This window comes from Oncorhynchus tshawytscha, linkage group LG07, assembly GCF_018296145.1.
Source record: "Oncorhynchus tshawytscha isolate Ot180627B linkage group LG07, Otsh_v2.0, whole genome shotgun sequence".
Taxonomy (NCBI): Eukaryota; Metazoa; Chordata; class Actinopteri; order Salmoniformes; family Salmonidae; genus Oncorhynchus; species Oncorhynchus tshawytscha.
In genome coordinates this window covers 38379968-38394703 of record NC_056435.1, presented here as the reverse complement: position 1 = coordinate 38394703, position 14736 = coordinate 38379968, and the positions used below count along the sequence as shown (strand labels likewise).

General features: G+C 43.9%; 1 protein-coding gene across 14 annotated transcripts in view; it reads left to right on the top strand.

Moving 5' to 3' along the window:
• Positions 1 to 14736, top strand: part of LOC112254470 (eukaryotic translation initiation factor 4 gamma 3) — a 78580-nt gene that overhangs the window by 15553 nt on the left and 48291 nt on the right. For 13 of the 14 annotated variants that reach the window (XM_042324387.1, XM_024427114.2, XM_024427116.2 and 10 more), the window contains exon 2: positions 8244 to 8343. In XM_042324387.1, coding sequence (XP_042180321.1) covers positions 8244 to 8343 — 100 coding nt within the window. The remainder of the gene's footprint in view (positions 1 to 8243; positions 8344 to 14736) is intronic. The other variant, XM_024427109.2, reaches the window with a different exon arrangement.

Sequence of the window (14736 nt, the reverse complement as noted above, 5' to 3'; positions counted from 1 at the left end):
ACAACAAAATCACACAAAAATTATCAATGGAAATCAAATTTATCAACCCATGGAGGTCTGGATTTGGAGTCACACTCAAAATTAAAGTGGAAAACCACACTACAGGCTGATCCAACTTTGATGTAATGTCCTTAAAACAAGTCAAAATGAGGCTCAGTAGTGTGTGTGTGGCCTCCACATGCCTGTATGACCTCCCTACAATGCCTGGGCATGCTCCTGATGAGGTGGAGGATGGTCTCCTGAGGGATCTCCTCCCAGACCTGGACTAAAGCATCCTCCAACTCCTGGACAGTCTGTGGTGCAACGTGGCATTGGTGGATGGAGCGAGACATGATGTCCCAGATGTGCTCAGTTGGATTCAGGTCTGGGGAACGGGCGGGCCAGTCCATAGCATCAATGCCTTCCTCTTGCAGGAACTGCTGACACACTCCAGCCACATGAGGTCTTGCATTGTCTTGCATTAGGAGGAACCCAGGGCCAACCACACCAGCATATGCTCTCACAAGGGGTCTGAGGATCTCATCTCAAATCAAATCAAATTTTATTTGTCACATACACATGGTTAGCAGATGTTAATGCGAGTGTAGCGAAATGCTTGTGCTTCTAGTTCCGACAATGCAGTAATAACGAGCAAGTAATCTAACTAACAATTCCAAAAAAAACTACTGTCATACACAGTGTAAGGGGATAAAGAATATGTACATAAGGATATATGAATGAGTGATGGTACAGAGCAGCATAGGCAAGATACAGTAGATGATATCGAGTACAGTATATACATATGAGATAAGTATGTAAACCAAGTGGCATAGTTAAAGTGGCTAGTGATACATGTATTACATAAGGATGCAGTCGATGATATAGAGTACAGTATCAACGTATGCATATGAGATGAACAATGTAGGGTAAGTAACATTATATAAGGTAGCATTGTTTAAAGTGGCTAGTGATATATTTACATCATTTCCCATCAATTCCCATGATTAAAGTGGCTGGAGTAGAGTCAGTGTCATTGACAGTGTGTTGGCAGTAGCCACTCAATGTTAGTGGTGGCTGTTTAACAGTCTGATGGCCTTGAGATAGAAGCTGTTTTTCAGTCTCTCGGTCCCAGCTTTGATGCACCTGTACTGACCTCGCCTTCTGGATGGCAGCGGGGTGAACAGGCAGTGGCTCGGGTGGTTGATGTCCTTGATGATCTTTATGGCCTTCCTGTAGCATCGGGTGGTGTAGGTGTCCTGGAGGGCAGGTAGTTTGCCCCCGGTGATGCATTGTGCAGACCTCACTACCCTCTGGAGAGCCTTACGGTTGAGGGCGGTGCAGTTGCCATACCAGGCGGTGATACAGCCCGCCAGGATGCTCTCGATTGTGCATCTGTAGAAGTTTGTGAGTGCTTTTGGTGACAAGCCGAATTTCTTCAGCCTCCTGAGGTTGAAGAGGCGCTGCTGCGCCTTCCTCACGATGCTGTCTGTGTGAGTGGACCAATTCAGTTTGTCTGTGATGTGTATGCCGAGGAACTTAAAACTTGCTACCCTCTCCACTACTGTTCCATCGATGTGGATGGGGGTGTTCCCTCTGCTGTTTCCTGAAGTCCACAATCATCTCCTTAGTTTTGTTGACGTTGAGTGTGAGGTTATTTTCCTGACACCACACTCCGAGGGCCCTCACCTCCTCCCTGTAGGCCGTCTCGTCGTTGTTGGTAATCAAGCCTACCACTGTTGTGTCGTCCGCAAACTTGATGATTGAGTTGGAGGCGTGCATGGCCACGCAGTCGTGGGTGAACAGGGAGTACAGGAGAGGGCTCAGAACGCACCCTTGTGGGGCCCCAGTGTTGAGGATCAGCGGGGAGGAGATGTTGTTGCCTACCCTCACCACCTGGGGGCGGCCCGTCAGGAAGTCCAGTACCCAGTTGCACAGGGCGGGGTCGAGACCCAGGGTCTCGAGCTTGATGACGAGCTTGGAGGGTACTATGGTGTTGAATGCCGAGCTGTAGTCGATGAACAGCATTCTCACATAGGTATTCCTCTTGTCCAGATGGGTTAGGGCAGTGTGCAGTGTGGTTGAGATTGCATCGTCTGTGGACCTATTTGGGCGGTAAGCAAATTGGAGTGGGTCAAGGGTGTCAGGTAGGGTGGAGGTGATATGGTCCTTGACTAGTCTCTCAAAGCACTTCATGATGACGGATGTGAGTGCTACGGGGCGGTAGTCGTTTAGCTCAGTTACCTTAGCTTTCTTGGGAACAGGAACAATGGTGGCCCTCTTGAAGCATGTGGGAACAGCAGACTGGTATAGCGATTGATTGAATATGTCCGTAAACACACCGGCCAGCTGGTCTGCGCATGCTCTGAGGGCGCAGCTGGGGATGCCGTCTGGGCCTGCAGCCTTGCGAGGGTTAACACGTTTAAATGTCTTACTCACTTCGGCTGCAGTGAAGGAGAGACCGCATCTCGGTACCTAATGGCAGTCAGGCTACCTCTGGCGAGCACATGGAGGGCTGTGCGGTCCCCCCAAAGAAATGCCACCCCACACCATGACTGACCCACTGCCCAACCGGTCATGCTGGATGATGTTTCAGGCAGCAGAACGTTCTCCACGGTGTCTCCAGACTGTCACGTCTGTCACGTGTGCTCAGTGTGAACCTGCTTTCATCTGTGAAGAGCACAGGGCGCCAGTGGCGAATCTTGGTGTTTTCTGGCAAATGCCAAACGTCCTGCACGGTGTTTGGCTGTAAGCACAACCCCCACCTGTGGACGTCGGGCCCTCATACCACCCTCATGGAGTCTGTTTCTGACCGTTTGAGCAGACACATGCACATTTGTGGCCTGCTGGAGGTAATTTTGCAGGGCTCTGGCAGTGCTCCTCCTGCTCCTCCTTGCACAAAGGCGGAGGTAGCGGTCCTGCTGCTGGGTTGTTGCCCTGCTACGGCCTCCTCCACGTCTCCTGATGTACTGGCCTGTCTCCTGGTAGCGCCTCCATGCTCTGGACACGACGCTGACAGACACAGCAAACCTTCTTGCCACAGCTCGCATTGATGTGCCATCCTGGATGAGCTGCACTACCTGAGCCACTTGTGTGGGTTGTAGACTCCGTCTCATGCTACCACTAGAGTGAAAGCACCGCCAGCATTCAAAAGTGACCAAAACATCAGCCAGGAAGCATAGGAACTGAGAAGTGGTCTGTGGTCCCCACCTGCAGAACCACTCCTTTTATTGGGGTTGTCTTGCTAAATGCCTATCATTTCCACCTGTTGTCTATTCCATTTGCACAACAGCATGCGAAATTTATTGTAAACCAGTGTTGCTTCCTAAGTGGACAGTTTGATTTCACAGAAGTGTGATTGACTTGGAGTTACATTGTGTTGTTTAAGTGTCCCCTTTATTTTTTTGAGCTGTGTGTGTGTGTGTGTGTGTGTGTGTGTGTGTGTGTGTGTGTATGTATGTGTGTGTGTGTGTGTGTATATATATTGAATGAACACTTATTTTAACTTAATATAATACAAAAATAAATCAATTTAGTCTCAAATAATGACACGTTCAATTTGGTTTAAATAATGCAAAAACACAGTGTTGGAGAAGTAAATGTTTTATATGTGCCATGTAAAAAAGTGAATGTTTAAGTTCCTTGCTTAGAACATGAGCTGGTGGTTCATTTTAACAAGAGTCTTCAATATTCCCAGTGTAGGTTGTAGCTATTATAGGACTATTTCTCTCTATACCATTTGTATTTCATATACAGTGCCTTGCGAAAGTTTTCGGCCCCCTTGAACTTTGCGACCTTTTGCCACATTTCAGGCTTCAAACATAAAGATATAAAACTGTATTTTTTTGTGAAGAATCAACGACAAGTGGGACACAATCATGAAGTGGAACGACATTTATTGGATATTTCAAACTTTTTTAACAAATCAAAAACTGAAAAATTGGGCGTGCAAAATTATTCAGCCCCCTTAAGTTAATACTTTGTAGTGCCACCTTTTGCTGCGATTACAGCTGTAAGTCGCTTGGGGTATGTCTCTATCAGTTTTGCACATCGAGAGACTGAAATTTTTTCCCATTCCTCCTTGCAAAACAGCTCGAGCTCAGTGAGGTTGCCAGCCTAATCTCGGGAGCTGATAAGGCTTGAAGTCATAAACTGCAATGTGCTTGAAACATTGCGAAGAGCTGCTGGCAAACGCAGGAAAGTGCTGTTTGAATGAATGCTTACGAGCCTGTCGCTGCTCAGTCAGACTGTTCTATCAAATCATAGACTTAATTATAATAAACACACAAATACGAGCCTTAGGTCATTAATATGGTCAAATCCGGAAAATAGAATTTCAAAAACAAAACGTTTATTCTTTCAGTGAAATACGGAACTGTTCTGTATTTTATAGAGCGGGTGACATCCCCTAAGTCAAAATATTGCTGTTACATTGCACAACCTTCAATGTTATGTCATAATTATGTACAATTCTGGCAAATTAATTACGGTCTTTGTTAGGAAGAAATAATCTTCACACAGTTCGCAACGAGACAGGCGGCCCAAACTGCTGCATATACCCTGACTCTGCTTGCATAGAACGCAAGAGAAGTGGCACAATTTCCCTAGTTAATATTGCCTGCTAAAATGAATTTCTTAACTAAATATGCAGGTTTAAAAATATATACTTGTGTATTTTAAGAAATGCATTGATGTTTATGGTTAGGTACATTGGTGCAACAACAGGGCTTTTTTCGCGAATGCGCTTGTTACATCATTACCCGATTGGCAAAGTAGGCTGTGATTCGATGATAAATTAAAAGGCACTGCACTGATTATATGCAACGCAGGACAAGCTAGATAAACTAGTAATATCATCAACAATTGTAGTTAACTAGTGATTATGTTAAGATTGATTGTTTTTCATAAGATAAGTTTAATGCTAGCTAGCAACTTACCTTGGCTCCTTGCTGCACTCACGTAACAGGTGGTCAGCCTGCCATGCAGTCTCCTCATGGAGTGCGGCCATAAACAACGTCCAAAACAGATAACAGATCTGGGGAAGGGTACCAAAGAATGTCTGCAGCGTTGAAGTTCCCCAAGAACATAGTGGCCTCCATAATTCTTAAATGGAATAAGTTTGGAACCACCAAGACTTCCTAGAGCTGTCCTCCTAGCCGAACTGAAGAATCGGGGGAGAAGGGTCTTGGTCAGGGAGGTGACCAAGAATCCGATTGTCCGCTCTGAAGGAGCTCTAGAGTTTCTCTGTGTAGATGGGGGAACCTTCCAGAAGGACAACCATCTCTGCAGCACTCCACCAATCAAGCCTTTATAGTAGTGGTCAGACGGAAGCCACTCCTCAGTGAAAGGAACATAACAGCCTGCTTTGAGTTTGCCAAAAGGCACCTAAAGGACTCTGACCAGGAGAAACAAGATTCTCTGGTCTAATGAAACCAAGATTGAACTCTTTGGCCTGAATGCCAAGGGTCACATCTGAAGGAAACCTGGCACCATCCCTACGGTGAAGCATGGTGGTGGCAGCATCATGCTTTGGGGGATGTTTTTCAGCGGCACGGACTGGGAGACTAGTCAGGATCGAGCGAAAGATAAATTAAGCAAAGTACAGAGAGATCCTTGATAACCTGCTCCAGAGCTCTCAGGACCTCAGACTGAGGCGAAGGTTCACCTTCCAACAGGACAATGACCCTAAGCACACAGGCAAGATGATGCAGCAGTTGCTTCAGAACAACTGTGGCTTCTGAATGTCTGAGTGGCCCGGCCAGAGCCCAGACTTGAACCAGATCTAACATCTCTGGAGAGACCTGTAAATAGCTGTGCAGTGACGCTCCCCATCCAACCTGACATCTTATCTGCAGAGAATGATGGGGTGAATCTCCCCAAATACAGGTATTCCAAGCTTGTAGCGTCATACCCAAGAAGACTTGACGCTGTTGTCACTGCCAAAGGTGCTTCAACAAAATACTGAGTGAAGGGTCTGAATAATTATGTAAATGTGATATTTCCTTTTATATATAAGTTTCTAAACCTGGTTTTGCTTTGTCATTATGGGGTATTGTGTGTAGATTGAGGGAAATTGAGGGAAAAACAAAGAAAAAATTAACTTTAGAATAAGGCTGTAAACGTAACATAATTTGGAAAAAGTTGAGGGGTCTGAATACTTAACGAATGCACTGTATGTAAAAAGGTTGCTGTCTGGGGCAAACCAGGCTTTCCTTTTCCTGGTTTCACTGTGTTCTGTCTGCTGCATCAAAACCTGACATGTTTTGTAATAAAGTAGCCTATGTTCACTACAGTTGCTCTAGCCTACTTTTCTAGTCCCTATTGGCCACATTTTGCTATGTGTATAGGCATTTATTTTATTTTGTCTGATCTCTTGGCCTTTTTGTTACTCTAATAGATTACATATTTTCCCCCTCTGTTGCTGCAGAAACTAAATTAATCTTTGACTAATGACTGATTAGTGTGGTCAGTGACTCTGAGTGGCTGGTGCTCGCAGGGTTGAGTGGGTAGTGCCAGTGCCTCTGAGGGTAATATGTAGGTAGGTATGTTACTAAGTCCCAGTGGAATTTGGCTTTCAAAACAAAATATGGTAGCTAGGACACTGGCTTTTGTTGACACCAGTTTTTTCTAAGCCAGATGTTACCACACAAGCCACATGTTGCCAAATACATTGATGGATTTAAATTTTTTATTAATCATTTTGTTTTAACAAAGTTTTGCTTTGCACATGCAAAGGGATTTGGTTATGCAATTCCGAGCTAAATAGCAATTGCAGCAATCGGATCAGATTGTAATTCCAGTAAGAGTAATGTGGTCCCTCCTGCCAAATCCCCGGCGGTGTCAGCTGTCTCATCTCACCTGATCATTTTCCCCTCTGCAGTCATGCAGCCTGCTAACCTCTGACCCATGGCGGAAACATCCCTGCTGCCCACCCCCTCGCTGGTTTCACATGCTCAGCACAGAGCACCCTCTCACTCTCTGTTTGCATTCCACAACACAGACATTCCTGCCAACCGGTTCTGGGCCCATACGGACAGACGGATCAGATTCTCTTAGTGTCACTACCCGCTCCCCTCCAGGCCCCCTCACACAAGCACAGACACACCACACAAGACAACACCGCACCAATATTCACTCCCTGCTGTTTTATCCACAGACTGTGACCATGGCTGTTCCCTGGCTATGTTAAAGGTTAGAGTGAAGACACACTCACAACAGGGATCTCCACTCTGACTCTGTTTGTTTGGCTTTATTTAAGACATCAACTGTATCCTGTGTTTCCTCCTTTTCCAGGCCCTCTTTATGCTGTATAGCTGCTGTCTTCAGTTCCACTGTTATAAAACGTATTCTCTCTCTTTTGGGAGGAGTGGTGGTCTTGGCAGGAAGCCTATGGAGATGAGGGCCCATACAGGCAAGGAAAGAGTGAGGGGGATTTGGGGGAGGGGGTGGGATTTTGGGAATGGACAAAAAGTGTCAGAGGGGAAAGCAAGAAAGCCAAACGCTCTCATTTCCTTGTAATCATGTGACTGGTGTGTGTGTTGTGTTTCTCTGCCTGTAAGTCCCAATGAACTGCCTGAACAGGTTACTGAGATCCTCTCCTCTGTCTGGCACCCCCACCCCTTCATCAGTCTCGTCACTCTTTCATAGCAGTCACTGATAAACAGAGTCCTGACTCATGATCACATGTCAACAACCCTATCTGGAAATAGAAAGCCTGTCCCTGGTTAAGGGGGTATTTATGTAGACTAGTCCTAGATGTGAGACAGTACATTTAATGCATTTATTTTCAGCAATCATGATTGACCTATTGAGTTAAGAGATTCTAAAATGACCTTTTTGAATTTGGTACCTTGAATTAACATAATTTCTTGAATAAAATAGGAATCGTCTATCTGGAACGCTAACGTTCTTAGTGGGAGTTTTGGAAATCCATGTCGGGATTTCCCTTTGACACACACGCTCCCTGGTAAAGGAACACAGTGTACTCTTAGAGATTGAGCATTTAGGGAGGGGGGCAAGCGGTGTCGGGTATTGGGAAACATTGGCTAAAACCCCGCCTATGAACTAGAGAACTTGCGTACAAAGATGTGATAAATTTGTATTGTATGAAAATTTGAATTGGAAGAATTGTGTTTTTACCAGATGTAAGAAATTGTTGTTTAGTACAGAACAGTAATGTTCCAAAGCATGTTAATGTGTCCCTGCTGTTGAGCTTGTTGATGCCTCCACCTTTGACCCGTTTTGGCCTTAAGTTGATCCTTTTCCAGAATTTTCCTTAATATGACGCGTCCCAGGATCCCTCGGGTTCAGCCATCCCTGGATGACCGCATCTTCCCCACACAGCCCGGCGTCACTGCCGTCTACAGCGTGAGTACACACACACACACATTCACACACATTCATGCTCCACCACATATACATATGCTCATACCACACATGCTGGTTGTGAACCCTAGCAAGCATATTCCAACCACATATCTCAAGTCTGACACTGCAGGGTGCCAGACTCGACCATTTTGTGACATTTTTCAACCCTTTGACTTGGTCATGCGAGTAAAATGTTTAATTGGTTGCATCGGTGCTAGCTGCATATTCTACATGGTCACTAGGGGTGTAGCAGTTCACCAAAACCACCATTTGATACTTATTGTGGTTTTGGGGTCACTGGTCGGTTTCGGTACAGCAGGAAAATGTTATGCAATTAACAATGTAAAAATCGAACTCTATTTGTCACATGCGCCGAATACAACCTTACCGTGAAATGCTTACTTACAAGCCCTTAGCCAACAGTGCAGTTCAAGAAGAGTTAAGAGAATATTTACCAAATAAACTAAAGTAAAAAATAATAAAAAGTAACAATAACAACGAGGCGATATACAGGGGGTACCAGTACCGAGTCTATGTGCGGGGGTACAGATTAGTTAGTAATTTGTACATGTAGGTAGGGGTGAAGTGACTATGCATAGATAATAAACAGTGAATAGCAGCAGTGTACAAACAAATAGAGGGGGGGTCAATGTAATAGTCTGGTGGCCATTTGATGAATTGTTCAACAGTCTTATGGCTCAGTGGTAAAAGCTGTTAAGGAGCCTTTTGGTCCTAGACTTGGCACTCCGGTACCGCTTGCCGCGTGGTAGCAGAGAAAACAGCCTATGACTTGGGTGACTGGAATCTCTTACAATATCATGGGTTTTCCTCTGACCCCACATATTATATAGGTCCTGGATGGTAGGAAGCTTGACCCCAGTGATGTACTGGGCCGTACACACTACCCTCTGAAGCGCCTTACGGTCAGATGCCAAGCAGTTGCCATACCAGGCGGTGTTGCAACCGGTCAGGATGCTCTCGTTGGTGCAGCTGTAGGACCTTTTGAGTATCTGAGGACCCACACCAAATCTTTTCAGTCTCCTGAGGGGAGGGAATGGTTTTGTCTTGCCCTCTTCATGACTGTCTTGGTGTGTTTGGACCATGATAGTTTGTTGGTGATGTGGACACCAAGGAACTTGAAACTCTCGATCTGCTCCACGACAGCCCAGTTGATGTTAATGGGGGCCTGTTCGGCCCGCCTTTTCCTGTAGTCCACGATCAGCTGCTTTGTCTTGCTCACATTGAGGGAGAGGTTGTTGTCCTGACACCACACTGCCAGTTCTCTGACCTCCCTATAGGCTGTCTCATTGTTGTCGTGATCAGGTCTACCTCTGTTTTGTCATCGGCAAACTTAATGTTGGAGTTGTTTGGCCATGCAGTTGTGTGTGAACAGGGAGTACAGGAGGGGACTAAGTACCCACCCCTGAGGGGCCCCAGTGTTGAGGATCCGCGTGGCAGACGTGTTGTTGCCTACCATTACCACCTGGGGGCTGCCCGTCAGCAAGTCCAGGATCCAGTTGCAGAGGGGGGTGTTTAGTCCCAGGGTCCTTAGCTTAGTGTTGAGCTTTGTAGGCACTATGGTGTTGAACTCTGGGTTGTAGTCAATGAATAGCATTCTCACATAGGTGTTCCGTTTGTCCAGGTAGGAAAGAACAGTGTGGAGTGCGATTGAGATTGCGTAATCTCTGGATCTGTTGTGGCGTATACAAATTGGAGTGGGTCTAGGGTATCCAGGAGGATGCTGTTGATGTGAGCCATGGCCAGCCTTTCAAAGCACTTCATGGCTACTGACGTGAGTGGTACGGGGCGGTAGTCATTTAGGCAGGTTACCTTGCTTCCTTGGGCACAGGGACTATGGTGGTCTGCTTGAAACATGTAGGTTTTACAGACTCCGTCAGGTAAAGGTTGAAGATGTCAGTGAAGACACTTGCTAGTTGGTCCGCGCATCCTTTGAGTACACATCCTGGTAATCCATTTGGCTCTGCGGCTTTTCGAATGTTGACCTGTTTAATGAAAGTTAGAGTTTTAAAGCGTTTTATTTGAATTTGGCGCTCTGCATTTCCCGGGGCAATTGGCCACTTGAGACGCTAGTATCCCCAACAGGTTTTAACCTCTTGAAGCTAGGGGGCACTATTTTTATTTTTGGAAAAATAAAGTTCCCAAAGTAAACTGCTTATTTCTCAGGACCAGATGCTATAAATATGCATATAATTGACAGCTTAGGATAGAAAACTCTGAAGTTTCCAAAACTGTAAAAATATTGTCTGTGAGTATAACATTACTGATATTGCAGGCGAAATCCTGAGAAAAATCCAATCAGGAAGTGACTTTTATTTTGAAACCCCTGTCTTTCTATGCATCCCTATTGCCCATTGAAAGGGATATCAACCAGATTCCTTTTTCTGTGGCTTCCCTAAGGTGTCTACAGCCTTTAGACGTAGTTTCAGGCCTTTATTTTGAAGAATGAGTGTAAACGTCCACATTGCGCAAGTGGTCAGTTGTTGGCTCTCAGTGTGATTTTTGCGCTAAACAGAGAGGTAGCCATTTTTCCTCCCGGTCCTAGTGAAAAGCCAACTGTCCCGGTTGATATACAGTATTATCGAATAGATATTTGAAAAACACCTTGAGGATTGATTATAAAAACGTTTGCCATGTTTCTGTCGATATTATGGATATAATTTGGCATTTTTGTCTGCGTTGTCATGACCGCTATCTCCGGTGGATTCCTGGGCATAACGCACCAAACTAACGGAGGTATTTGGATATAAAAAATATCTTTATGGAACAAAAGGAACATTTGCTGTCTAACTGGGAGTCTCGTGAGTGAAAACATCCGAAGCTCATCAAAGGTAAATTATTAATTTGATTGCTTTTCTGATTTTTCGTGACAAAGCTACCTGATGCTAAGTGTACTTAATGTTTGTCATGCGATTGATAAAACCATATCGCGCTGCAGCTTGGTCCGATATTTATTTTAACGAACGTGACAGTTTTACTGTGGATATAGATACTTTTGTACATGTTTCCTCCAACATCTTCACAAGGTCCTTTGCTGTTGTTCTGGGATTGATTTGCACTTTTCACACCAAAGTACGGTCGTCTCTAGGAGACAGAACACGTCTCCTTCCTGAGCAGTATGACGGCTGCGTGGTCCCATGGTGTTAATACTTGCGTACTATTGTTTGTACAGATGAATGTGGTACCTTCAGGCATTTGAAAATTGCTCCCAAGGATGAACCAGACTTGTGGAGGTCTACAATGTTGGCTGAGTTCTTTTCATTTTCCCATGATGTCAAGCAAATAGGCACTAAGTGATGGTAGACCTTGAAATACATTCACAGGTACACCTCCAATTGACTCAAATGATGTCAATTAGCCTATCAGAAGCTTCTAAAGCCATGACATAATTTTCTGGAATTTTCCAAGCTGTTTAAAGGCACAGTCAACTTAGTGTAAATTAACTTCTGACCCACTGAAATTGTGATTCAAGGAATTATAAGTGAAATAATTTGTCTGTAAACAATTGTTGGAAAAATTACTTGTGTCATGCACAAAGTAGATGTCCTAACCGACTTGCCAAAACTATAGTTTGTTAACAAGACATTTGTGGAGTGGTTGAAAAACGAGTTTTAATTACTCCAACCTAAGTGTATGTAAACTTCCGACTTCAACTGTATGTATATATATGTGTGTGTGTGTGTGTGTGTGTGTGTGTGTGTGTGTATATAAATAGGCTGATTTAATCGGTATCTGCATTTTTTTCGTCCTCCAAAAATCGGTATCGGCGTTGAAAAATCATAATCGGTCGACCACCATTCGTAGCCTATAGAAAGCTGATGGGATCCTATTTTTAAAAAATGTAAAAAAGATGCCATCACTGTTTTCTCACGCAATTACATAGCCTATAGAAATGTTGCGCAACATGAGCTCATGGGCTCTCATGAAGTGTTTCATTCGATTTTTGAATACATTTGCATTGATGTCAGAGTGATTGGAGGGACAACAGAGTGCTGCGTACCAGGCAGTTAGCAAGTTTGGTAGGCTACTAATGACCTTCAGCAAGATCAGAGCTTGGAGAAGCCTAATTACCGTGACTAAACGGTCACAAGCATTCATGACTCACAAGTGCAATATTGCAAAACACACCGTAGCCTTCTGTTAATCCACCTGTCGTCTCAGATTTTTAAATTATGCTTTACAGTGAAAGCATTCCAAGCGTTTGTGTAAGTTTATCAATCGCATGACAAACATTAAGTACACATTGCATCAGGTAGCTTTGTCACGAAAATCAGAAAAGCAATCAAATTAATCATTTACCTTTGATCTTCGGATGTTTTCACTCAAGAGACTCCCAGTTACACAACAAATGTTCCTTTTGTTCCATAAAGATTATTTTTATATCCAAAATACCTGTTTGTTTGGCGCATTATGTTCAGAAATCCACAGGAAAGAGCGGTCACGACAACGCAGACAAATTCCAAGTAATATCCGTAATGTCCACAGAAACATGTCAAACGTTTTTTATAATCAATCCTCAGGTTGTTTTTAAAATATATAATCGATAATATATCAACTGCAAATGTCTTTCACAGTAGGAGAGGGAAAAACAATAGCTGTCCAAATTCTGTTGCGCGAGCAAAAGTCATGTGACCACTTGATGCGATGTTATCGTTCTGGCTCATTTTTTCAAAATAAAAGCCTGAAACTATGTCTGAAGACTGTTGACACATTAAGGAAGCGATAGGAAAAGGAATCTGGTTGATATCCCTTTAAATGGAGCAATGGGAGGCTATGGAACATGGAGTTTTCAAAATAGAAGCCACTTACTGGTTTGATTCTTCTCAGGGTTTCGCCTGCATTATCAGTTCTGTTATACTCACAGACAATATTTTGACAGTTTTGGAAACTTTAGAGTGTTTTCTATCATAATCTGTCAATTATATGCATATTCTAGCATCTGGTCCTGAGAAATAGGCTGCTTACTTTGGGAACGTTATTTTTATAGTGCCCCCTAGCTTCAAGAGGTTAAATATGAGCCTCAATTAGAGACAACAATTACCAGCTGCCTCTAATTGGGAATCATACAAATCACCAACATAGAAAATAAACTAGAACACCACATAGAAATAAATCAACTAGATCAGTCAGTCTTCTTGTAGAGTGCAATGTAATCGTTGTCCAAAAATGGCGATTACCGATTTATGAAAACTTGAAATCGGCCCTAATTAATCGTCCATTCTGCTTAATCGGTCGACCTCCCACTAGTAATTACCAGTTGGAGGGCCGTACAAATGGATTTATCCCCAGTTGTATGTGGTAAATTGCCACTTGGTTACGAACGCACTATGACACTGCCTCCTTCAATGACAGATGCGCACCTGTGACTCTCATAAAGGGGGCGTGTCTGTAGCATGGTACATTCCCCACTCCGTGCTGTGATGCACTGTCACTGTTAAGAACAACACAGGGTGCATTGGCCAATTCATTGAAAGCTTTGGCTTGCTTGTATAGAGCGGGTACTATGTGTTTGCTGAATTGAGTGCAAGAGGTAAGTTTGTAATGTGGCTCGAGCACTTTGAAATGCTCTTTTCTCAACCACTGAGAATGGGTGCATATCTTTGGATTGTAAAAATATAAACATAGCCTACCTATCGCTCTTGTAATTTCTTTGGCCCGGTCAGAATCAGCTGCCAAGGGCTGCTTGAATGCAGAGGGGAGACGATCTTGCTCCGGAATACTGGGGTGATGTCGGCGTTTGAGGTGTTGGCAACTGCGTAGGCTATTCTCATTGAGCGTGGTGACATACTGTTAACGTTTTATCCACAACTCTGTTCATCGCCTTTGTAATCTATACAGAACAAAAATATAAACGTAACATGTAGTGTTGGTCCCATGTTTCATTAGGTGAAATTTAAAGATACCAGAAATGTTCCATACGCACAAAAAGCATATTTCTCTCAAATGTTGTGCACAAATTAGTTTACATCCCTTTTAGTGAGCATTTCTCCTTTGCCAATATAATCCATACACCTGACAGATGTGGAATATCAGGAAGCTGATTTAAACTGCATGATCACTACAAAGGTGCACCTTTAGCTGGGGACAATAAAAGGACACTCTAAAATGTGCTGTTTTGTCACAACACAATGCCACAGATGTCTCAAGTTTTGAGGAAGTGTGCAATTGGCATGCTGACTGCAGGAATGTCCACCAGAGCTGTTACCAGAAAATGTAATGTAAATGTTTCTACCATAAGCCGCTTCCAACGTCACTTTAGAGAATTTGGCAGTACGTCCAACGGGCCTCACTACCACAGATCACGTGTAATGTTCCTTAGTGCCAAAGTTAGACTTTCAAGTAGTTTTTACTTTAATCTATGTCAAGACCTGAAAA